Source organism: Rhinolophus sinicus, chromosome 14 (assembly GCF_057876585.1).
Source record: "Rhinolophus sinicus isolate RSI-liver-muscle chromosome 14, RSI-T2T, whole genome shotgun sequence".
Classification (NCBI taxonomy): domain Eukaryota; kingdom Metazoa; phylum Chordata; class Mammalia; order Chiroptera; family Rhinolophidae; genus Rhinolophus; species Rhinolophus sinicus.
Window position 1 is genome coordinate 21,686,123 of NC_142514.1, and position 24,217 is coordinate 21,710,339.

The following is a 24,217-nucleotide window of genomic DNA, read 5'->3' on the forward strand; positions in this document are numbered from 1 at the left end:
ATCTGTTTCTCAGAGTCCCTGGGGTGGGGTCCAGAGGTACCTATGTTGTGAAATCACCAGGCCGGCAGCTGCATCTGTGATCCCTGCCTCTGGTGAAAGAGCCACAGAGCTTACTGCAAGTCATTTTCACACACTGATCCTACAGCCCCTCTTCCACGGTGCCAGGGAACTGAGCAAGGGTCCCTTCACTCAGGCAGATAAAGGATATGCCCAAGGAATGAGTCTCCTACCCTTGTCCTCTGGCACCTAGCCAGCCTGACCCCTCGACCCACACGCACCCTGAACCTTTGAACCTAAGGCTCCACCACAGTCTGGCTCCCGGCCACTCCCCTGCAGCCGTAAAGACCAGGCCCCTGCAAGCTGAGCTCCAGCTTCCTGTCCTACCAGTGGGCATTGATAAAGGTGAGGTCCCCGTCCTGCCTCTGTCTGTGGCCTTGGGCAGGTCACTTCCATTTCTGACCTCCTTTTCCTTTCTACAAAATGGGCAACCTAAAACCTTCCGGCAAGGTTATGGTGAGGGGTCAGGGGTCATGTGTGTGAAGCTCCTAGCACAGAGCACAGCATGAGACCAAGTGCCAAGGGACAACAGCTGATACTTAAAGACCTTATTCTGTGCCAGGCAGTCACTAAGTGCTTTACATATACATCAGTTTGTTTTATCCTCATAACAACCCTATGAGGTAGGTACTAGTACCAACCCCATTTCACAGATGGGGAAACTGAGGTCACCAAGCTCTGCCTGGGCTCCAGCTCAGGCAGTCTGGCATCTGGGCTCCAATGAAAGGCCGCCATGACCATCACAGCCATTGGGGAAGGCCAGTAGCAAGGGGACCCACTCCGCATTCCCAATCTGCTTACCCTAGGCCCTGACACAGAAAAGGACGTGTCCAAGGTAACCCAGGGATTCAAGGGCAAAGATAGGGTCAGAGTCCAGGTGCCCTCTCCCAATCAGAGCCAGCCCGACTCTATCATACAATTTGACAAGACCAAGCAAGGTGAACCAAGGAGATGGAGGAACAAAGTTGGCATCCCAGGGCTGGGCCTTCACCTGGGAGAAGCAAACAGCTCAGCAGCAAAATCCACAGAGTGAAGTTTATTCCCAACAAAGTTTCCCTCCCCCCTCCCCAGCCCGGGACAGAGACAGACAGGCTGGGGCAAAGATGGAGCTCCAGTGGCTGAGGGACCTCTGAGAAACAGGGAAGGGTCCTGGCCCCCCAGGCCCAGCTGTGTCTGGCTCCCCCAGCCTGGCTGAGTCCATTGTGCCTCCCTGCCCAGCCCTCGGGGGAGGGGAGGGGGCGCTGGCTCCTGGGTAGTTCCAAAGTGGAGTGTGAAAATAGAGAGATATATATATTTATACGCAGTGGACAGTCCGGTGTGGCACTCACACCTCTGTCTGGAAGTCGCCATCTGGTGGTTCTGTGGGCTCCCAGGCTGTTGCCCGGTGCAGAGCTAGCCGTTCTCGGGGCTTGGGGGGCAGCGAGCCCAGTGTCATAGACTTGAAGGTGCTCCAGCTCTGATGTCGCCGCTGTTGGGACAAGCTGGGACGTTCCCCCGGACTGGGCTTCTCCTGTCGGGGGAGAGGGAAGGGCCCGTGGAGATGGGCCAATACCCTCTCACCCATTGTACAGAAGGAGAAACTGAGGAGGCCCAGTGATGGCCAAAGCTACTGAGCGATCAGGTGCTCAAGTCAGGTTCAAATACAGATCGGCCTGGCTCCAGAGGTGGCCCCCTGAGACCATCTCTCCTGTCGGTCCACCCTCCTTAAGACCCTGGTAGAATCCCTGTCCATGTTCCCCATCCCCGAGCAACTCCAGAGCTGTTGCTTATGCCATGGGTAGGCCCTTGTTGAGGCAGGCTGAGGTTGCCCAAGCAGGGGAGACGGATAGGGAGGGAATGAATCCCCGGGAGTCCCCTCACCCCCATCCAGCCCAGGGGGACTTACGCTGGACACGCTCCGTTCGGCTGCCCCACCCGAGGACACACTCCACCGCTTCTCCCTCTGTAACGGGGGCCATGGGTCAGGGTCTGACCCCAGGGGCCACTGCACCAGGCCAGGCCCGGAGCTTCAGACAGGGGCAACCACAGGAGGAGCCCTCACCTTGGCGGTGGACTGGCTGCGGTAGCGGTCGAAAGTGTGGAATTTCTGGTTGAGCTCATGGTAGAGTTCCGAGTGCCGTTTCCGGGTATGCATCACCTTCTGGGAGCCACAGGGCTTCAGAGGAGATGCTACCCAGTGGGGCAGCCCCATGAGCCAGCCCCCCACTCAGGGTCCCCATATCCCTGCCTGCTGCTGGCCCCTCTAGGACAAGGCCTGCCTATCTCTTTACCCCAGAGCTACAGGCTTGGGCAGGGAGAGAATGTTGGGAGGATCCCACAGAAACCACAGGATTGTGGGGTCAGGCTCTGCAATGGGGTCTGGGCTAGTTTTAGGAGTGGACCCTCCAGAGACGACCCCTGGCCCCAATACACACATACACACACTTACCTCAAAGTCCAGGTCTGAATACCGTAACTTCTTTCGCTGGGAAGGAGCAGCAAGGAGGCAGTGAAGGAGAAGAAAGCTTTATACCATATGCAGGGACCGGAAACCTGGTACCCCGGGTTCTGCCCACTGCACCTTCCCCCAGACCATGCCCAGGAGTTCAGGATCCTGAAGGGGCAGCCCCTGGGGCTGTGGGAACAGGGGCTGCGGCCTGAGGCGTGAGGAGCTGAGGCACTACCCTGCCAAGGGCTGCAGCTCCGGCCCCAGGCCCGCACTCCTTGCCACCTCTGCCTGCACACCTATGGAGACAGACGCTCACAGGGAACACACCCACATTGGCACACGTGCAGACATGCAACCGCACACAGGCCAAATGTCCCGTGCAGCCTTCCAACGTGGCAGGGACACGGATTCCCACATGGGAGCACAGAGCCGATGCTCCTTCCTCTGTGCCCTGGATTCCACCCTTTGCCCCATCTTGCCCCTTTCTCATTGCCAGCACAGGCTCCCCTCGCCCCGGAACCCTCCACTTGCGCTGCAAACACGAGGACTCAGGTTTTCAGCCCTTCCTTTGATCCTGCCTTGCCCCTTTTCCTTACAAACCAGGCGCTGCCTCCCTGGCCTCCCTACCCTGTCATGTCTCTGCGGTCCTCACTTGCCCAAGATCAGCTCCAAGGCCCCAACAACCTACACAGTGTCCAGCGCTGCTGAAGGAGGAGGCCTTAGTCTTCAAATGCTGGCACGGAGCACTCATGAGACCAAGACCAGGTTACATTGGGGAAACTGTGGTCCAGGGAGGAGAAGGGACTTGCCCCAAGGCCCTCAAGGATGATGCTAAAGCCACCATCTAGACTTCCCAAGCCCCAAGCCCAGCAGATTTGCTCGCCACCACTGGCCTTCATTACACCCCTCTCCCGGTTCTCCTCCCACCTCCCTGCCAGCCCCTTGCCCACCAGCTACCCTGGCTTCCCTAACACTAGGCTCTGTGCTCCCTGCCCTGGACCTTCCTCTGCCCTTTACCATGCACATGTGTGTCCTCCCTGTTCCTGACCACACCTTGCTTTTTGGAGGCAGCCAGATACCTCCGTCTGCCCCCTGCTGCCCACAGGCCCTGCACACACAGCTGTGCCCAACGGAATAAAGGTGGACTCCTCAGCCGCAAACCCACTCCTCCACTTCTGCGCCCCTGCAGCTGCCCACGCTAGAATTCCGGATGTCAACCTTGACCTCTCAAGACGCTGCCACATTTATTGCCACCTCCCACACAAGGAGCACAGTGCTGGCCTCTCCTCAGTGGTCCAACCATGGGCAGCTGTCCACAGACCAAAACCTGCTGTGACGCTGAGCGCAACCCACCGCTAATGCCAACATCGAGTTTTCTGTCTTTGTTACGCCTTCCTGTTTTTGCCATCTGCAGCAGGAGCAGGCACCAAATGTTCAAGAAACATTTTGGGAGAAAAACGAAACTTGAGAATCTTCTAGCTGCTAACTTAATTTCCTTAGTGCGGAGGATGGGGAGCAGCTTTCTGAGGCCGAACATGAGCAGCCAACAGTGTCTAAGCTGTGACTCCTGTCCCTTTCCTTATCCATATCCCACTTATCCCTCCAACTAGAGTTCTAGAATGTTCTAAAGTTCTACAGTGGGTCACCACCACCTGCTTGTTCCCAGTGATTCCATGCAGGCAGCAGGTCCGAGGAGGCCAGAGGGATGGTGGGGCATCCACAGAAACCACATAGGCAGGGTGAGAGAGGGGCTGACATTTTCTCAGGAAAGGAGTGGTCAATTAGCACAGGCTTATGGGCAGTGCTGAGGCTGATTTCAGGGATGATAACAGTAGCAATTCCCAATTATCTAGCACTTTCTACCCATTCCACACAGGAACAAATGTTTTATGTCACTCAGTCCTCACAACAACTCTACAAAGAGGCTGCTCTGTTCTCCCCACTTTACAAATGAGGAAACTGAGACTCAGAGATTTTGTTCCAGTTCTCACTGCTGATCAGCAGCATCCAGATGCACAGAACTCAGAGGCCCAGGCTCTCAGCCCGTTATGTCTGCCCCCAAACAATACAGCATCTGGCCTGCGCCACAGGCCCCTTCAAGGAAGACCCATCCTAACCAGTCACCCCAAAGTAAGACCTAAAGCAAGTGTGAATACACCGAGAAGTGTACCCTCAGTGCATGGAGTCCAAGCCCACTTGAGTTCAGAGAAGCCGGGATTCCCTTGGCGCTGCCATGGGCACAAGCAGAGGTTAGACACGCACGGCGTATCACTCCCAGCAACTTCGTACAAAGGAGCTGCTCTGGGGAGCTGCCTTCCTGGCTGTGGCCTGCGACTCAGACACGGTCTCAGGCCCGTGGGGGCAGGCCTCCCACCCCACCCTACCCCTGTGCCCTGCCGCCCCTCACCTCCAGGGAGCCCAGCTTCATGGTGGAGCCGGGCACAGTGCGGGGCATGGTCCGGCTGCGCTCCCCAGGCTCGGGGACTTGGCGGGCGCTGGGGGTCGGCGGTGGTGGTTGGAAGGTCATCCCATAGGGGTTCTGTAAAGACCCATAGGCAGGGCCCAAGCCCAGGCCCGAGTGGTCCACAGACAGGAAGCTGGGGTAGCCTTCAGGGTGGGCCAGTGCCTTGGCGGCCCGTCGGGGGGTGCCCTCAGGCCGGGCCCTCGGGGGATCCTCACCCCCTCCGCCCCCACTGCCAGGCTGCAGGCTCAGAGTCCGTCGGGGCAGCACCATGTAGTCCCCTTCGGAGCCCGGCTCAGCTGACCGTAGCCATGTGAGATCCAGCTGCCGCAGGCTGCCCTCCCCACACATGTACACGGGGTTGGCCTCCTGCGGGGGAGGCGGCTCCCCCAGGCCTGGTGGGGCTGCCATGGGCACCAGGATATTCCCAGGCAGAGGTGAGAAGCTGAGGCCACCTTCAGGACCCACAAGGCAGGACTTGGGCTCCTCGTCCTCATCCAGGGACAGGCGGGACAGTGTGCCTGTGATGGTGGACGGGTTGCAAGTGTTGACCTCCTTGAACAGAACTGGGGGCAGGAGTGAGAAGGAGGTTAAGTCCTGGGGAGGAGGAGCCCCAGATGCTTCTGTCCGGGCTGGGCAGGTACCAAGCCCCTGAGGTCAGATGGAGGAGGAAACTGAGTCCTGGAGAGACGGCTGGGTGCTTGGTACTCGCTCCAGCAGCAGAGGGGTTAAGAAAACAACTGGCCCAGAGGCTCGCAGCAAGGCAGGGCAAGGAATGAAGCCAAGGCCCAGCTTCCACAGGTCAGCCTCTGCTGCAGGTCCTGACCTCTGATCCCACAGCCCAGAGACTGTCACAAGCATCTTGCTCCTCCCCTCTCCCTACGCAGTTCCCGCCCAGGAGACAAAACTAGAAAGCGACTCTGGTAAGAATCATGGAAATGACATAATACTGTAACAGGCACCATGGGCCAAGCACCCTGCTAGGCACTTGATGTCCCCTAATCCATTTAAGGCTCAGAGTGGTAAGCCATTTGCCCAAAGTCGCACAGTAAGTGTGCTCACAGCCTTCAATCCGCTAAGGACTGTCTGACTCTAAAGCTAAATCCCATAGCCAGACCCCTGTCAGGGCCTCCCACGATGGGGCTGGGGACCCTCCCTTCCTGCCCTTCCCTGGGGGGCCATTCTCAGCTCTGCACAGGGAGACTCACCTGTCTGACAAGCCAGATCCACATCCTTTTCAAAGTCTGACTATAGGCAGAGAGGGACAGAGCAGGTGGGCAGAGAATCAATGTATCAGGGTGGGTGCGGGCAGCTCAGTCCCCTCCCTACCCACCCAAAGCTTCTGCCCATGGCACACCGCCCAACCGAGCCCAGGACCCCAGACACGTCCACTCCAGCCCCACCTGACAGATGGGGAAAATGAACGAGGGAAAGACTTGTCCAATGCTACCCAGCAGTCAGTGGCTGAGCCTGAATTAAACCTGATCTCTGTCCCCTCCCCACCATGGATAGGAAAGGCGAGGGGACTGGGGCAGGGGAATTGGGGAGGGCACAGTCAGAACCCACTGTGCCCTGCCCAGGCCTCTTCACTCACCAGGATCTGCAGCTGCCCATTCTTACACGAGTCGGGGGAGTCTTCACTCTCATCAGCCCGGCACACGCCCATCTGGCACTTCACCACGTCCTGGACCTGGGAGCAGCAGGTATCTGCTGTCCTGAGGCCGCCACAGGGCCCTTCCCACCCCAGGCACCCAGGCAGATGTGGAAGGACAGAAGCGCATTCGGCTAGGGGGAGGTCAGAGGGGAGAAGGAGCTGGAGACCAAAAGGCCAAGGACGAGGCTGCCCAGGCTCTCAGCTTCCACACCAAGGGCTGCCCAGCTGGAGGCCGGGGCGGGGCCTCAGCCCGCCTCGTCTGCACAGTGAGGAGAAGTGAGAGGACTGGCCAGGTGAGGTGTGTGTGCAAGGACAGGAGAGGCCGAGCCCCACCTCTCGGCGCAGGAAGCAGTGCACAGCCGTGATGACAAAGCCTTGCGCAGAGTTGAAGACAGCGAAGAGGGCCTGGAAGAGGATGGAGCGGCGGTCTGTCATGGCCAGGACAGCAGACATCCAGGTGAGCGCCAGCAGAGGCAGCACCACACAGGAGCTCCAAAGGGAGGCCCTGAAGACAGCAGCAGAGCGTCCATCAGGGTGACACTCCAGGAGACAGAGTGGGCTGAGCCCAGGCCTGCACTCAGCCTTAAGCTGCCCAAGACTGGCAGGGCCCCAAACTCCAAGAGCTCAGTAATGGTCCCAAGCAGAGAGGGGCTGAGGAACCGAAGGCAGAGAAACAGAGAAAGAAAGGGGAGAACTGTGGGGCCAGAGCAGGGACCAGGAGAGATGGGAGGGGCAGGCACCCTGACACAGTGGGGCTGAGCCAGAGCCAGAGGCAGACGCAGCATCAGGGGGCAGAGCCAGAGAAGGTGAAGGAGACAGTGGGAGAAAAGACAAGAAGGGAGACAGATGCAGAGGCTGTGACTTTCAGCCTAGTCGCAGAGAATCACAGGCCTGGGCCACATCCCCAGAGATTTGGGGAGAGGAGGAGAGGAAGAGGGACAAAGAGATGACAGGCACAGTGAGAGAGAGGATGAGGCAGGCAGAGACACACAGACAGAAAGAGCACATGGAGGACGCCACAGAGCACACATCTTTGGGGAGAAGATGGGGGCCAGGGCCGGTGCAGCAGAGGCTCATCCCCTTCAGTTCCCCAAGGAGAGGCCACCAGGCCCTCAGTGGCTGCTCAGAGCCCTGAGCAGAAAGATCATAGCTGGTGCTGGGGGTAAAAGCCAGGATCAAGGCCCAACCCACACATCCCCTGACTTCTTGACAGGGGAAGGCAGAGGGAAAAAGGCAGTTGGGCCCTGCATCCAGGTACCAGTGTCAACCTGCCATCACTGGCTATAGCCCACCTGGGCACAGGAGGGCAGTCTTGCCCTATTGGGCCAGGTGCCACACCCAGCCCATCCTGCTTCATGAACACCCCCGGTGGGAGAGTCAGCTCTGGCCAAGGCAGAAAGATGGGCAGGGGCCAAGACCCATCCTAGGAAGAGCGCTTGGGGGTTGTTCAGCCTAGCCAGGGGCAGGCACAGCGGTCTCCACAGCCCCCAGGGGCAGAGCCAAGACTGAGAGAGGGCCTAATTGGAGTCACAAGAGCTACCATTGATTAACCACCAATTCTCTGCCAGGCCCTACACTGAACACTTTACATACATTAGTTCACATTGTGATCAAAACAACTCCAATAAACAGGCATGGGAATTATTATCCCAATTTACAGACCAGGAAACTGGAGTGTGCCCAGCTGGGTAGAGAGAGACCAAGCTGGGATGCAAACCCAGCTTGGCTGCCTCTGAAACCCAAGCTTTTAACTACTAGTTCTGACAGAGAGTCAGAGAGGCAGATGGCAGCCCAAGTGACAGCAAGCTTTCTATTCCACACAGCTTCCCAGAGATGGTGTCAGCTGCCTCCTAAAGCAGTGAGCTCCCTGACTCTGGAGGTGTGTAAGATAAAGCTGGACCCCGCTGGTCAGACAGGCTGAGATGGATTTCCGGCCCTGGGTGGGATGCTGGGCCTAAAGCCCTGGTGGATTTGTGCACGGCTGGGATTTTGAGATTCTCAGCTGCCGAGGACAGGGGTGTCTCAGTGACGTAATTCTCTACCTCCAAGATTCTCTGTCCCCCAATTGGTTGAGATTCAATGCCTGTGAAATTCTAACTCTCAGATTCTATGACAGGTGATAAGACCATGATTCACATTCTAACATTCTTAGCTTCTGATTCTTAGTCCAACATTCTATCACTCTAATTCTAAGGTTCTATGGGCTCAAAAATTCTAAGGCCCTGAGATTCTATGAACCTCTCTATAGGTTGGGGTGTAAGGGGGGGGGTTTCAGCTGTGCCTAGATAAAATGTAAGCCAGCAGTGAGGGCAGGGGTGGGAGGAAGGGGTGGGCACAGGAATCTAGCATTTTCCAGGAAGCAGACATTTACTCCCAATGCCCTCTGCCACCTCAATGCCAAGCCCTTGAGAGTGTGTGGCAGCGGCACGGCAAGCTTTCCAGGGCACTAGACTGATTCCCTCCTCCACCCACCAAAGGCACTACCCCCCAATTCTTTTGCCCCCGCCCACCCCACCCCACCCCCCAGGGGGCACAACTAACATGGCGTTCCTGGCCGAGGCTGAGCTGAGCAGGGGGCTGGGGACCGCTCCACACGCTGAGCAGGGGAGGAGCAGGCTGGCCCAGGGGCACCGCTCCGACCTCGGGTGTGGCACAGACACGGGAGAAGGGGGGAAACACATGGGAAGTGGGAAATGGGGCAGCATGAGCCCCGAGTGGGGTGGGAGGGGGAGGGCAGGTGAGAGAGAGAGAGGCGGGTTAGGGTGGGCGAGGGGCTGCAGCGGAGCACTGAGTGCCCATCTTGCCTGCACCCTTGATGCACCGAGGTTAGGGAGCGCCAGTCAGTCGCAGCGTAGAGCCCTGAGTCTCTGAGAGTGGCCGTAGCCCTCCCTCCCTATACCATTTCCCACAAGGCCAAGCCACAGAGAACCCCCTTACCCGGCCCTCTGTTTCTTGGATTTGTCTGAGATGCCGTCGCGCGCCATGAGCTTGTTGAAGACAATGATTCCAATGAGCATATTCACCTGAGGGCCCAGCAGCGTGGGGGGAGGGGAGGAGACAGGATCACCAGGTGCCCTCCTGGCAGGAGAGCCCCTGGTGGGAGCTGGAGGGCAGGGAGGAGTAGAACCCTGGCCACACCCCTCCCAGGACAAGTGCACATACCAAGACGATGACAGCCGCAGGGCCCACAAAGGCATAGAGCAGGCCACCCTCCAGGGAGAGCCAGCAGCTAGGGGGTGGGGGGAGAAGGGGCATCAGACATCCTCAAATACCATCTCTCAGTGCCCTCGGGGCTGCCAGGCCCACGTCGGCAATGGGGCTGAGCCCCAGACAGGGGTAGAGGGAGCCACTGGCTCTTGCTGAGCCTCAGTTTCCCGTTTATCAAAAACTAAGACCTTCAGGCCCAGCCCCATGGGGATCAAACAAGGCTGATCCCCGAGCTAAAGGGTTCTCAGAGATTACCCAATCCCAGCACATACTTTAATAGTCAGGGAAACTGAAGGTCTGAGACGGGGAAGGATTTGCCCAAAGCCCCACAGCAGGCGTGGGCCAAGCGTGCAGCCTGAGAGGGCCTGAGGCCCAGTGTGGGCGCCTAGCAGTAACCCCCACCGCCCACCACGGGAGGCCCACGTACTAGCTGGATGTACCATATCCTTTGGTGCGGGTAAAGCCGACAGACACGGCCACCACCAGAGCAGGCAGACCTAAGGGAACAGGGGAAGCCAGAGTGAAACTGCTGTCAGTCTTCAGGGTCCTCTCATCCTCCCAGAACCCCACCCAGCCCAGCTGACTCCTGTGCCCACAAAGAGTGGCCAGGGCCGAAGCTGAACCTGTCTTGCTGCCCCTGCTCCCAAGGCCCATTGGCAGAGTCCAGCACAGGCCCTGCTCACCCCAGCCCAGGCAGAGGAAGCGCTTGCGAACAAGGCGGGTACGCATCCGTCCAATGACAGCCAGGTAAGACTGCCAAGCCTCAGTGAGCACCCAGCAAAAGGAGGAGAGGAAGAAGAAGTGCAGGAAGGCAGCTGTCATGGTGCATACACCCTGGAAGGAGAGGGAAAAAGAGGGAGTGGCCCTGAGCAGCCGCCAGGGCGGGAGGCACCAGGCTTCCCACGCCCGCTGCTGGGCGCTGCCATGGCCGCCCACCCGAGCTCCGCCCTCCACAGAGCCCTGCCAGGCAACCCCCCGTCTTCCTGCACCCACACACAGCACGACACAGGCCTGGTGACATGCACACAGCGCTCAGCATCCGGGAGGCGGGCAGGCAGGCTACCCACGCACAGACGGGGTTGGCAGGGAGCGGGGCAGACAGGAGCACCTGCCATGTCACGGCCAGGCGGGCCCCAGACCTGGCACACACAGTGCTGGCACTGTGCAGAGAAGGCTGAGGGGGCATAAGGGGCAGCCAGCACAGGTCATCTATAGGCAGGTGGCCCAAGAGGCCGTGCTCAGGCTCGACATGTCCACAGACATGAGAAGGCTCAGGTTCCACCAATGCCACCCGCCCAACACATGTGCACACAGGCACTCAGCTCACGTACTCGTTCACAGAGGTACACAGACATTCATCACTCGAGTACACACATCCCTCCTCTTCAATGCTTTCATGTATGCGCGCACACAATTTTCCCACACACACCCAACACACAGCTGGAGTGTATACAAACATCCATCACTTACGTATATATATACACAAACACACATTGTCACCTGCAAACACTCTCCACCCTCACCCCCTTCACCCCACTCTCACTCCCTGGCTCCCCCATGAGCCTGCACCTGCCTTGCTCAGCACCCGCGACTGGCCCACGAGGATCAGGATATTGGACGCCAGAATGGACAGGCAGAAATTGAGCAAGATGATGGAGCGTTCAGATTTTATAAACCTGAGAGGGCACAGCAGGCAGAGACAAAGGAGCTGGCTGCCCCGCCCAACCTGGGGTGACTGGTCACCTCCCCCCCTCCATCTTCCCAGTGTCCCACCTACCTCCAGAATGCAGCATAGATGGCAAGCAGGGTGAGCAGTGCCATGCAGGACACAGCACAGCCAATCACAAGGGGGACCGAGGGGGAGCCTGCCAGCTCCAGGGTCTGGGGGAGATGAGCAGATGTTCAGATGGGTCACTGGGAGAGGGCTGCTGCAGAGGTGCCCTTGGCCTCCCCACTCCCTGTCTGGTACAGACTGGCACCTGCACCTTTATCACAGCCACACACAGACGAGGGCTCACCATTGCCTTCACACGTGCATGGAGCAGACCCATGCATACATGTGGAGGCATATGTATGCTCAGTCACCTACACTCTCGCACACACAACCAGAAACGCACATGTGTGTACATGCACATGACTGCCCACTGCCACACACCCTCAGGCACATGTCATCACTGTGAGCACCATCCCAGGGGCACAGATTTCCATGTGCAACCCCAGAAGTGCAGCTGCTCAGACACACGTGTGGGATCACCCAGGTCCCTGCTGACGGTCACAGATGGCCGCTGGCACCCAGGCATCTCTTCCCTGCCCACCCCAGGCACCTCCCACTCACCAGGTCTTTGGGTGGCTGGGCCAGCACAGCAAAGGTAGACAGATGCTGGCACTGGCAGCGGGTGTGTGCTGCCTGGGTCTCCAGCGTCTGGCAGCTCTCAGTGTCCCAGTCCCCTGAGCTGGCGTCTCTTGGGTGGGTGGAGAGGTAGAGTGAGACCCAGCCCAGTTCTGTGTCCCCACCTCTAGCAGTGACCACTGCCCAAGGACAGGTGAATCCAGGGCAAGGCCATATCCAAGAGGTAGGCAGTTGGGAGCTCCAGGATGCACCCTCGAGCCCTTAGGCCAAGGATGGCACCGAGGAGCCCTCTGGCCTTCCAGACAGGGGGTCCCCTCCTGAGGAGAGGTCCTAGGGCTGCACTCTTCCCCACAGAGACCCTGCCCAACTCACGCTCTGGAGTAGTCCCAGCTGGCACAGTGGGGATCCGTGGTGCCCTGGGGAGTGGGGAACAGAACACCTGACTGCAGTGTGGGGTGGGGAGCTCACCACCCTGACCACCACCCGTCCTGCCATGGCAGGGCCCACACAGGTCTGAGGGTCATCCTGCCATTGAGCACACCACCGTCCTCTCAGACAGGTCTGACCACCCAAGCTGGGGTGTGCCCAGGGTCCCTGCCTGGGCCCCTACTCACATTGATGATATAGGAGAGCTCCACTGTGATGAGGGGCTCAACTGGTGGCTGTGTGGGGGGCCGCACAGTCACTGTCATCACCCGGGATGTGACGGCCAGGGGGGGCCTGGGGACAGGTTCTGAGGTCAGCTCCTGCCAGCGGGTGCCCAGACCCAGTCAGAAACCCCAAAGGTGCTTTGGATGGGAGGCAGGGGGTGACGGGGCCAAGTCCGGGGGAGGCCTAGAGCTCAGTGGGGCCCAGGATTCGGGTGAGGTCTAGAGCTCAGTCCAACACCCCCTGGACCACAGCAAAGCCTCTGGGAGCTGCATGGACATCTCTGAGAAGCATGTCTGTTCAGAGCCAGGCAAGGAGTCGCAGAGGCTGCAGGAGGCTGCAGCTGCATCTCTCCGTGACCAGCGCAGGCTCAGTCCTCCTCTCACCGGGACCTTCCTACACCCTTGGCAGCCCCATCCATCTCTCCCAGGGACTCACCTGGGGGGCGGCAGGATGAGGCCAAGGGTGCGGTAGAGCACAGCACCGATCACAAAGTAGGAGGAGGCGTCCTCGGGGTCTGCTGGGAGGAGGCGCTGGTGGGAGTAGCCCGGGCCAGGGCCCACCGTTCCTGGGCCCCTCCCCCTGCCGGGGCTGCTTGCTGCCCCCGAGGCAGCTGGCTTCCCTGGGGAGGAGAGGCTGAGCACCTCCTTGGGCAGGAAGAGGCGGTCCTCGGAGTGCCGCACCCAGTCCTTCATGCCCCGGCGGCCGCGCATGGGGAACGTGATGTCGCTGGACACAGCTGAGACGGGCTCTCGCTGAATGCTGATCACTGCAGGGGGATGGAGGATGGCAGCCCACACCAGGACAGACAGACACAGGAGACAGACACAAGGAAGAGACAGATGTGGGGGAGGCGGACACCAGGAAGGCAGAAGCATACACCCAGGTTGGCACCAACCCAGAGGCGGGGGGATGCGTACATAGAGAAACACCACACAGAGATGGAGGAGGGGAAAAAAACATGGAAAGATACAAACAAGAGGTTAAATGAGGGAAAGACGGGGCCTCGAGAAAGAGAGAAATAGAAGAAACCATCCCTCCCCCACCGAGGCCTGGCTTCCACCACATGCGGCACCCCTGCCAGCTTTCTGTACCCAGGTTGTCTGTGACGATCAAAGAGCTCTGGAAGGCCTTGAGAGCATCGCCCACCAAGTGAATGAAGTCCTCCACGACACGGAGCAGGTGCACAGAGCCAGGGGACACCTGGGGACAAAGAGTGTGTAAGGGTCCAAGATGGCGGTGGGTCATGGAGGAGGAAACTGAGCAGCCTGGCCTCTCACCTGCTGGGCATCATCCCACTTCTCCTTGTTCTCTGCATCCACCATGAAGCTCACCACCTGGAAGAAGCGCTGGGGAGACAGTGATTGTCAGGAGGTCCCAGCCCCAAGGACGGGGCTTCCCCACCACAGTCACACTGGCCACCCCCAGAGACCAGGACTCCCCATTCAGTGTGGGACTTCCGCACCCTCAGCCCTACTTCCTCCCACAAGGGCAGGGAGGCACCTGCACATCATCAGCCGAGGGCACATAGGTGGCCCTCTTGAAGGTATCAGTGACGTTCCTCAGAATGTCCACGGAGAAGAGCAGGTCCCCGCTATAGTAGGTGCGCCGGGCCAGCAGCTCCTGCAGGCTGCGCACCACTTGTGACATGCCCTCACCTGCCAGCATGCGCTGCCCCTTGGCCAGGTGCTCCCGAAGCTGCAGGTGACAGGTGGGCGACTGTCATGGGAGTGTCAGGAGCTGGGACCAACCCCTGGCCCATCCCATGCCAGTCCACCCACTGCTTGCATCCAGGAGGAAAGGGAGGGGAAAAGGCAGACAGAGGTGCTCAAGGGGAGACAGAGTCCAAGAAAGAGGCCCATAAAGAGAGAGAATCCCCAAAGATACTTTAAAAAGGCTAAAACAGAAAGAGCTCAGAAGGAAGGTGCCCAAATGTACATATAAAAGATGATAAGCATGGTACAAGGGCAAGGTACCCCCATCCCAAAAGGGTCACGCACACTCTGGAGTGTAACATATTCTGTCTCTCTCCCTCTCTAACACAAGCTCTAAATGCAACCACACAACGAATACCAATTATAGTCAGACAAACAAGTACACACGAGCCACATTTGCTGATAACATTCTTACCCCACGGTATGCCCTCAGCTGGGCACTGGGGGCACAAAAATAAATTCAACTTTGTCCCTGCCTTTAAGGAACTTCTGGTCAAACAGGACACAGACATTTCAAAGAGCACTCACAACACCTAATGACTAAGCAGCTCAGGGGGGCTATAGGAACACAGAGGTAGGCACCAGGGATAAGGGAAGACACTTGAGAGTGAGGACTTGAGGTATGAGTAGAAGTTTGCCAGACAGGGAGAGGCACAGCCAGGCAGAAGTGGGCACAGCATATATATGCCAAGGCACATGGGCATGAGCGAGAATCAAGCTCCCTCCACGTCCTACCAGTGTCTAGGGGAGATTTTGTGTTGCCCCAGCCCAACAGGGCACACTCACTGACAGATATAAGTAGCGGTACTCGTGGGAGATGCAGCGGGCAAAGCTGGGCAGCCCCCAGTATGCCACACCCTGGGCACTGAGAAGACAGCGGCGGCTGGCGGACCCTGCAGGGGACAGGACAAAGGGTTGGGTAGGGGGACCGAACTTTCACCCACTTCATTCCACACCTCAGGATAGAGGATCAAAGAAGCTGGGGGCCCAGAAGGGAGCAGCCAGAATGGCGAGGTGAGGGCCTGAGGGGAGAGCCACACGTCCCCTCACCTGAGGCATTGGGGGGACACTTGTTGTAGATGATCTCGCCAGCAGCTGCCTTCTTCCACGTCATCAGCATCACGTACTCATCCCTGCACATCTCATGGAAGGCTGTGGGTATAGCGGAAGGGCTCAGCCAGGCCCATACGCTTGTTCCCCAACCCCCAGGGTCCTGCGAGCAATACCTGGACACCTCTTCTCACTGCAGGGCTTCACCTCCTCTCCGGTGCCCTCACACGGGTAGCCCTGCGTGCCCGTGGCCTGGCACATGCGGAAGCGACGCTGCCAGCCTGTATCACACGTCTTGGAGCACAGGCTCCACGAGTTCCATGGCCCCCACTTGCCATCTGTGGCTATGGGAGAGGGGGGCGTGAGTGGCCCCAGGTGCCCCCAGGGCCAGGACGGCCACCTGCGGCCCTTGCGCTGAGCACTCACCGGGGCACTCAAGGTTGCTGCACTCGCGGGTGTCTGTGAGGGCACCTGTACACGTGGCCCAGGCTGGGCCTGCCACACTGCACTTCCGGCTGCGCTGTTGGGTCCCATTGGCACAGGACGTGGAGCACGGGCCCCAGGGACCCCATTCTAGCCACTGGCCTTCCACTGCATGGGGAGACACAAGCAGGGGTGGCCGTTGAGCAAGGGGTGTGGGGACTGGAGGGGGCAGAGCACTGCAGGGAGATGACAGAGCCTGCTAAGCACTGAGACTTGAGCCAGGCCAGACTCACTGGAGAGAGGTGGATGAAGGGGTCTGGAGTGAGCAGGTGGGGCCTGGGCCAGGGCCTGCCTGCCTGTCACCAACTCCAGGAACACAGGACACCTCTCCACTCAGCATCAAGGCACACGTCCTCTTTTGGCTAGGGAAAGGGGCCCCAGGGTCACCAACTGATCAATCTTTGCCTACACTTAAGCCCAGCTTTATGTCCCCTCATAGCCCAACTTGCCATGAGCACCAAAGTGCTATGAACAGCAAGGGTAGCCCAGGACTTAGGAAAGGGGGCACTGGAAAGCAGCACCCCCTTTGATGGGGTCACAAGATGCCATATCCACCTCAGATAGGCCAGGTCACCTCCCATGCTGGCAGTCTCCCCGTGCTTGGTCAAATTTCAGGGGGCCCCCAGGGGTAGGGCACTGGACCTGACTGCCTCCTTTGTCTCCCGACCCCCACCCGGCTGGGCAGCGCCCGCCTGGAAGCCCGTGGGTGCTACTGACCCGGGCAGGCAGCCATACTGCAGAGCTTAGTCTGCAGCTCGGGACCCTCGCAGGCCTTGCCGCCGTGCTGGGGGGGCACGCAGGTCCGCATCCGGCTCCGGGACCCCCGCCCGCAGCTGCGGGAGCACAGGCTCCAGGACCCCCACTCCTCCCACACGCCGTGCACTGCAAGGAAGCACGGGGCCGTGGCTGGGCCGCACTTTGGCCCCGCCCACTCCCCATCTGCCCACCAATCAGGAGCTCCAGCAGTTCTGCGACCACTCCTCATTGGTTCTGCCCTGGACCCCAGGACTCAACCCTTTGAGAGGGTGTGGATGACATGGGTTTCTATTCCCAACTCACACAGGATACCTCCTGTGGACACCCAGACAGGGAATCTGGGATCCATCCAGAAGGGGAACCAGGGGTCCTCTCCTGGAGGGACAGGAAAGCCCAGGAAAGGATACAAGATCTACCCCCACCCTATCCCACCTTATCCCTCCCCAGCCCTTCCCACCCCCAGACCCAGAGCAGGAAGCCAACATGGCAAGCGTGGGGCAAAAGAAGTGCCCCTTCAACCCCAAGCGCATGAACACACAAATAGACATGAACCTCTACACAGACACTGACACAAAGAGCTCACACTCCAGAACACAGCTTTGCCCCAGCCCTTTGCAAGCTCCTGCCACAGCCCCAAGTACCAAGACCCCTTCCCAGGTAGCCCTATCTTAATTCCATAGCCGGGAGCTAGCCATGGCCTAGGCGCCACTGCACTCCCTCAGTGTGAGGAGCAGGACTGGCAGAAGCTGTCCTGCCCCTCATGGTGGACCCCCTGTCCCAGGCAAGCACATGCGCATTCTCAACTCCATGCTGAACTGAGGAAGGTTTCAGGGTCTACAGGAGGCTCCTTGGGGAATAGGATGAGGAGTCAGAGAAGGGAGGGGATGGTCAGGGAAGGTTTCACTTTTTTTAAAGTGGCATTTGTCTTAGATCTTGAAGTACAGGATGAATTTTGATAACCCAGGCAGAGAATACGGAAATGCAGGGAGGTAGGAAAGTTCAAGGAGCGCTGGTGTGGCCAGAGTGTAGGGAACATGGAGGGCAAAGAGCGTCGAAAGATAAGCCTGATTACCAGGCCCTAGGCATCTGGGGAGTGATGTGCCCAGAACCCAGCCCACTGGCCTTGGTGTGGGCCTTGGTCTGATTCATCTGTGTCCCCAGTGCCCTGGACTGGGCTGGGCATGGTGTGGGAGACATTCATTTGCTGACTAAAAGAAGACAACCAACCATCTTTGGAAGATTAACCTGCCCGAGTCCCAGGCAGGACCTAACCCTGCAGGCAGACCGGGGAGGATGGGCATACCTGGGCAAGTGGCTGAATTGTTGCAGGGCCGGGTCTCCCGCAGGGGCCCGCTGCACAGGGTCCCATAGGGGGAGGACACACAGGAGCGGGTCCGCACCTGCAAACCCTGCCCACACGTCAGGGAACACACGCTCCACGGGGACCACTCCTCGGCCGCCGGGTCTCCTACAAGAGAGGGACAGCGTCGGCGGCAGGGGCACCTCCCAAGCACTCAACCTCTTAGGAATCCTCCTACCCTGACCCCAAGTGACAGGCCCTTCAGGAGGCAACACAGCCCTGCCCACAGGACTCACATGGCAGGGAGACACAACTGAACTCCAGGACGTAGACAGAGATGGGCATAGACACACGCCAAACACACATGCCACCAGACACCACACGGGCCTCCGCCACAGAGGAAGGGAGGCGGGCCCGAGTTACCTGTCTGCGCCAGGTATACCCCAGGCTCATCTGCAGACCTTGGCCACTGGGTTTTCACCTTCGGTTCCTCTTCCGGCTCCTCACCTGGAACACGGAGGTGGTGGCAGGGGCTCAGCCAGGGCCAGCTCTGTCCTGCCATAGTGGCAGGGAGAGGGCAACCTCGCTTGCCCTCAGACTGAGGGTCTGGAACCAACTGCAGGTGATGCTCAGAGGGCATCACATCCTGCCCCCTACCCCACGACCACCATTTTACAGATAAGGAAACTGAGGCACAGAAGGCCACGCAGGACTCACTCACAGCCTCACAACCATCCTTTCCTCCTCTTGCTTCAGCCAGACTAGGGGAGACTGGAGAGAAGCGGCAACTCATATTAATGAGTTCTGAGAGGCTTCTGTGCCAAGTGCTGTCACAAACCTATCTCCTTTGATCCTCCCCTGGGAAGTAGGGACCACCATCTCTGTTTAAAGATGAGGAAACTGAGAACTAGAAGGGGGAAGTGGCTTGTCCAAGACGACACAGCTTCATGGGCCTGAAGCCCAGGCTCTTTCCCCTCAGAGAGCTGACTCCTAGGGCTAACAGCCATGCCGGCCATCCGTGACCACCCCCAAGCCTGCCTCCAGGATACGACCCCTGCCAAGCCAAGGGCTGGGTTGGGCCTAGATTCAGCTCCCCAGGCCGCACTGGACTGTGACCTGGAAGTGCAGGAAGAATGCCATTCCTCTGAGACCCAAGGGCCTAGGGCAGGTGCCTACATCCAGCAGACCCTCCTCCCCACTGACCCTACAGCCAGGAGAGCAGCAGGTACTCCAGGAGGCCACTACTGCCTCGGCCTCAGCTTCACGGGGCTCTTGGCTGCCCTGATGTATGTGTCTGCTCCAGGCCTTGGAAGCACCGCCAGTGCTGGAGGAGAGGCTGGGAGCTCCCATTCTCCAAAGCCCGCCCCTCCTGCCCAGACATGAGCTCATCCACACCCTCTCCCACAGGCTGGGTAGCAGGGATGGGGGCAGATGTCAGTGCAGAGGGGAAAGACCCAGCCCATGTAGAGGCTGCTGGGCAAGTGGGACTGGAACAGCATTTGAAGACAGGGTTCAGCCCATGCTGTCCCCAGACTAGTAGGTACTCCGCTCCCTCTCCCCCGGGCCCGCTCCAATTTCTAAAAGCCAGGTTAGCACAGAACAGGCACTCTGAAGGAACCCAAGAGGGTTGTATTCTTCCTGCCCCCTGCTGCCCAGTCCAGGCTCTGCATTGGAGAGAAAGCTCTTCCTGACAAGGCATGAAGAGTGGCCACCCTGAGGAAACCAGCTATCCAGGGGGCCTTCAACTGCCACTCAGCCCAGCTTCTAGTCTCATCAACTCTGGCCACCAGGCCCAGGATCTGCTCTACATCATCCCCAGAACTTCTCCACCATCTCTGAAAGCTGGGACCCCCAGGACATCTTTGTCAGGCACCCCTGGACCCCAACTGGGACGAGGACATTGACCACCTGTGTGACCCGGGGCAAGTGTCTTTGCCTCTCTGACCCCATTTTTACCTCTATGAAACAATACTTCAATAGCCCCTAACTCAAAGTCTGACACAAGGACTCCCTGACAGTAGGCCATGACGCCCTTAGCACCTTGCATGGCACGTGGCAAATGCTCAGAAGGCAGGAACTATCTGGTGTATTTTTACCATCGCCCCTCCCCTCACAGCCTCCACCCCTTCTGCACTCTCACAAGCCACCCTTCAGCCCCTGGGCCCCCTCCCTTTGAACAGTGGTCCCTCCTGGCCTCACTTTGGGCCCTGCCTCCATCAGGACCACCAAGGTGTTAGTGCCACGCCTGCCAGCTCCTCAATCTGCTCACCCAACTCTTCCACCACACCCGCTCAGCCAGTCCCCCGCCCTGGATCCTTGTGACAAGCTGCTTTCTCCACGCCCACCCCCAGGCTGCTGAAGAAATCTACAGTTGTGCCAGCTGGCACCATGACAGACTCAGGGTTGCACATCCGCTGGGTGCCCGGACTTCTCAGCAGCCCTTCTGGGCTCCCTGCCTTCTCCATTCCCCACCTCGGCTAGCTATGCCAGAACTTGACCTCTCTCCTTAAGTCCATCTCCACCCACCCTCTCTGCAACAAGCTTCTTTACAGGGAAAGCAGAAGCTATGAAATGGGAGCCCCCCAACTTCTTGCCCCACACCTCCAACTCCTAACTTTCCTGCAGCCCTTCTCAAAAAGGCCAGTCCCTCAGCCTGGTCCTGCAGCCCACTCCCTGTCTTTTCTGGAGGGTTCCATCCATTATCCCCATTCCCGTCAGCATTTTCTCTTCTCATCACATAGCTCATGAATGTATCCAGGCCTTCTGCATTCTGGGGGGAGCCCTCCTTTGACCCTCTTTCTTCCTCTGGCTACTACCCTCTGGCTTCCTTCTCTTCACCATCAATGAATGGCCCACAGCTGGCACTCTAGTTTCTCACCTGCCACTCATGTCCTGACTCAAATGTCACCTCACCTGGTAATCCATTGCTGTCGGGCTCCTGACCACATCTTTCTACTGAAACCATTCTTGACAAAGTCATTAACACCCTCCTTGCTGCTAAATCCTATAGACACTTTGCAGGCCTCGTTTCACTCAGCAGCATTTGGCCTTGTTGACCCTTCCTGCCTTGAAACACACTCCTCCCTGACTCTCCTGCTTTCCTCCTGCCTCTCTGGCTCCTCAGTCCCAGTTTCCCTGACTGGTCTATCTTCCTGCTGCTTCCAGCATTCATACTTCATCCAGTTTTCACTGCATACTCTGCACCCCTCCCCCAGGCTTAATCAATCCCCTCTGAATGGCTGCTCCCAAGTCATTATCCAGCGTACCTCCCCTTCATGTCTACCTAGCATCCTGCCTCCTGAACAGGTCTCCTGACAAACTCAGCATGTCCAAAATAGGATCGTCATCTCCTCTCAAACCTCTACCTGCTTGTTCCCCACCTTCTTTCCCTGGAAAACTCCTACTTGACCTTTAAAACCCACCTCAAATGACCTCTCATCTGTGAAGTTTTCCTTATTCCCCTGCTCTCCAGGCAGAATTGGCTGCCCCCTCTTCTATGTGCCCTCTCATCACAGATGATTCCATCCTCCGTCTGAACTTCCCCTCACCCATGAGCCCTTTGAAGGAAGGCTGTGTGAGAGCCATCTCCCTGACCGCAGTAAACACAGCACAGAATCTGGTCCAGGGAAATATCAATAAACACCTACGAACACACTGATCCCAGCTTTCCCTCACCTCCACCCCAGCCCATCGGGGTCACTGGAAACAGTTGTTTATATCTTGAGTATCAGCTCTGCCTAGCAGCCCTCCACCAATTTATTAATGAACCTGACACCCTTTATTAATAAACATTCTAGAGATGCCTTCGACCTGTTGCAAATCCAGCCATGAGTCCCCTCATCCAACTCCTGTTTTGGCATCCCGACCATCTTCATCTCTGTGACAACACCCCCCCACCACCAGCACCAGCCTGGCATCCAGTAAGCCCATCAAACAGCGACATGTGACAGACCAGCCTGACTTGCTTGTCGTGGACTCACACTGTTTCCTGAGGTCTCCATGTCTTCTACTAACTGCTCACCAGCCGTTTATGGACCAACCCAACAATATAACCAGAGGTGATGTCGCTGGTTTCCAAAACACCCCTAATTAAAAATCAGAACATGCCCCAGGTCCCTTTCCTAGCGTCCTGGGCTGGGCCAGAGAGGGGAAGGAATAAGCCCAAGGCCACACACACTGACTGCCCTCCCCTCCATTTTCGCCCCCACCTCCCTCAGAGGAGTGGCCAGCAATTTATTTCCCCCACATGTGAAAGCCAGTTCTCCCTGAAGGGGAAAGAAGACAGGTAAAACCAGAGGTGTCATCTACGGAAACAAATGTTTATTCAGCATCTACCCAGTGCAGGCCCCAGCCAGCTCCAGGCCCAGAACAGAGGGAATCTGAGAGGAAGCTGAGCCAAGAGGACAAGCAGGGTCCAGGAAGGGCTGTGAGTGCCACCACGACTCCCGAGTGTCCCACCCAGTGAGCTGAGGGCTTGCTGGAGCGGGGTCTGATGCTCACAGGCCTATAGTCTATCCGTTTTCCCACCTGGCTGCCAGACATGGTGCCAGACAGACCTGCTGCCTGGGACAGGCTTCCCTGCTGAATTCCTAACAACCTTTGATCAATTCTGTTTTATTTCGAATAAGACAACATTTACTACACAAATGCTACCTGCCAGTCTACACTATGCAGTCTACATCACCTCATTCCATCCTCATTAGGACAGGATTTCCCATTTCCTAGTGAGACACAAGGCTCCAAATTCTCACATTGGAGAGAGGCTGCTGGGGATTCACACCCAGGCCTGCCTGACTCCAGAGGCCACTGCTCTTTCCACTGAACTGCACTTGCTCTTACAAAATGCAACTCAACTTGGATCACCTCAGAGATGCCCTTCCTAATTCCCCTGGGACTCCCAAGTCACTCCCTCATCCCACCAAAGGCCCTCAGACTTGCTTCTATTATCCTGTTTCGAATTGATCCTTTGTGCATCTACTTCCCCTCCCCCAAAGCAAGCCTGATTCTCCTCTGTAGCCTCCGAAGTGACTGTCTGGGAGATGGGCTCCAGACACACACACACTCCCCTGCTCAGGAAACTTCAGTGGCTCCCCGCTGCTCCAGCCACAATGTCAACCTCTGAGCCTGGCATGCTCCAGACCCTGCTGACCTGTCCAGTCCTGTTCTCCCCTCTCCACCAAGCAGCTAAGCACACTGTGAGGCCATGTGGAAAGTGGGAAGGACATAGTTTCGGGAACCAGGCAGATGTAGGTTTGATTCCCAACTCTGCCACAGTCTTGCTGTGTGCCCTTGGGTGAGTCGCCTCACGTCTCTGAGCTTAAAAATCTTCAACTGAAAATAAAGGTGACACTTCTTACCACGGGTTTATTGTGAGAATTAAAATCAATCTGCCAACATCTTCTACATGTCAAATGCCACCTCCTCCAGGAAGTCTTCCTAGGCTGACTACACAGGGTTTTAGGTATGCCAGTCCTGTCTTCTGTGGCTTAGACCCCAAGCTGCCTCCTGCTACAGCTGTGAATATCCTGGGCTCATCCCTCTTGTAAGCCCCAAGGAAGGGTCTTAATCTCCCTCTCCCCTCTTGCACTGAGGACCTAGCTCTGAGCAGCCAGACACAGACAGGCATGTAGCAAACATAGGCCAGACATCCCTGAGGGTTCGTATACTCAGCCACACAGGGGCCACTCTTGTCTCACCCTGGCATTGGTAGGCAGGGTTGGCACAGGTTCTCTGCCATTTGAGCAGGACTGCAGGCCCTGCTCCCCAAACTCCACACAGTCCAGCCTCCTCAGCGTCCTTTGTTGGGAATTGTTAAAAATAACCATGATAATCATCACTTCCATGGAAGAGAGTGGTGTGATTTACAAAGCAGTCCTCCCTCAGTTGGGCTTTCTGTATCCTCCCTGAGGCTGGCCCCAGAGTCCTGAGTAGGGACCAACTGATCCCCTTTACACCTGGTTCCCCAGCCCCAGCAGTGCTTCTTGTACCCCATAGTGCATCAGAATTCCAGGGGTGCAGGGACAGAGGGAGGTAGTTTCTGAAATTTCCAGGCCCTGCATCTGCAGTCCAGTGCAATTGGCTGTCCTTATGAGACCAGAAACCCAGCCA

The 24,217-nt window shown here is 57.9% G+C and overlaps 1 protein-coding gene across 17 annotated transcripts in view; it reads right to left on the reverse strand.

Annotated features, from left to right (window-relative positions):
* Positions 1-1,078: 1,078 nt before the first annotated feature.
* The window catches only part of ADGRB2 (adhesion G protein-coupled receptor B2), a 36,087-nt gene continuing 12,948 nt past the window's right edge, over positions 1,079-24,217 (reverse strand). Inside the window, exons 3-31 of one of the 17 annotated variants that reach the window (XM_088790874.1) lie at positions 18,533-18,616; positions 18,113-18,277; positions 16,771-16,935; positions 15,997-16,161; positions 15,747-15,914; positions 15,571-15,672; positions 15,307-15,413; positions 14,309-14,503; positions 14,086-14,154; positions 13,900-14,008; positions 13,244-13,574; positions 12,772-12,877; positions 12,530-12,573; positions 12,143-12,269; positions 11,585-11,688; positions 11,381-11,483; positions 10,491-10,641; positions 10,235-10,304; positions 9,763-9,829; positions 9,538-9,623; positions 9,142-9,240; positions 6,934-7,105; positions 6,541-6,636; positions 6,155-6,194; positions 4,893-5,512; positions 2,486-2,521; positions 2,099-2,212; positions 1,943-1,999; positions 1,248-1,567 (exon numbers count right to left, since the gene is read on the reverse strand). In XM_088790874.1, coding sequence (XP_088647000.1) covers positions 1,382-1,567; positions 1,943-1,999; positions 2,099-2,212; positions 2,486-2,521; positions 4,893-5,512; positions 6,155-6,194; positions 6,541-6,636; positions 6,934-7,105; positions 9,142-9,240; positions 9,538-9,623; positions 9,763-9,829; positions 10,235-10,304; positions 10,491-10,641; positions 11,381-11,483; positions 11,585-11,688; positions 12,143-12,269; positions 12,530-12,573; positions 12,772-12,877; positions 13,244-13,574; positions 13,900-14,008; positions 14,086-14,154; positions 14,309-14,503; positions 15,307-15,413; positions 15,571-15,672; positions 15,747-15,914; positions 15,997-16,161; positions 16,771-16,935; positions 18,113-18,277; positions 18,533-18,616 — 3,938 coding nt within the window. In that variant the 3' untranslated portion in view covers positions 1,248-1,381. Of the gene's footprint in view, positions 1,568-1,942; positions 2,000-2,098; positions 2,213-2,485; positions 2,522-4,892; positions 5,513-6,154; positions 6,195-6,540; positions 6,637-6,933; positions 7,106-9,141; positions 9,241-9,537; positions 9,624-9,762; positions 9,830-10,234; positions 10,305-10,490; positions 10,642-11,380; positions 11,484-11,584; positions 11,689-12,142; positions 12,270-12,529; positions 12,574-12,771; positions 12,878-13,243; positions 13,575-13,899; positions 14,009-14,085; positions 14,155-14,308; positions 14,504-15,306; positions 15,414-15,570; positions 15,673-15,746; positions 15,915-15,996; positions 16,162-16,770; positions 16,936-18,112; positions 18,278-18,532; positions 18,617-24,217 lie in introns of those variants that run through there. The other 16 variants (XM_088790864.1, XM_088790866.1, XM_088790865.1 and 13 more) reach the window with 16 other exon arrangements.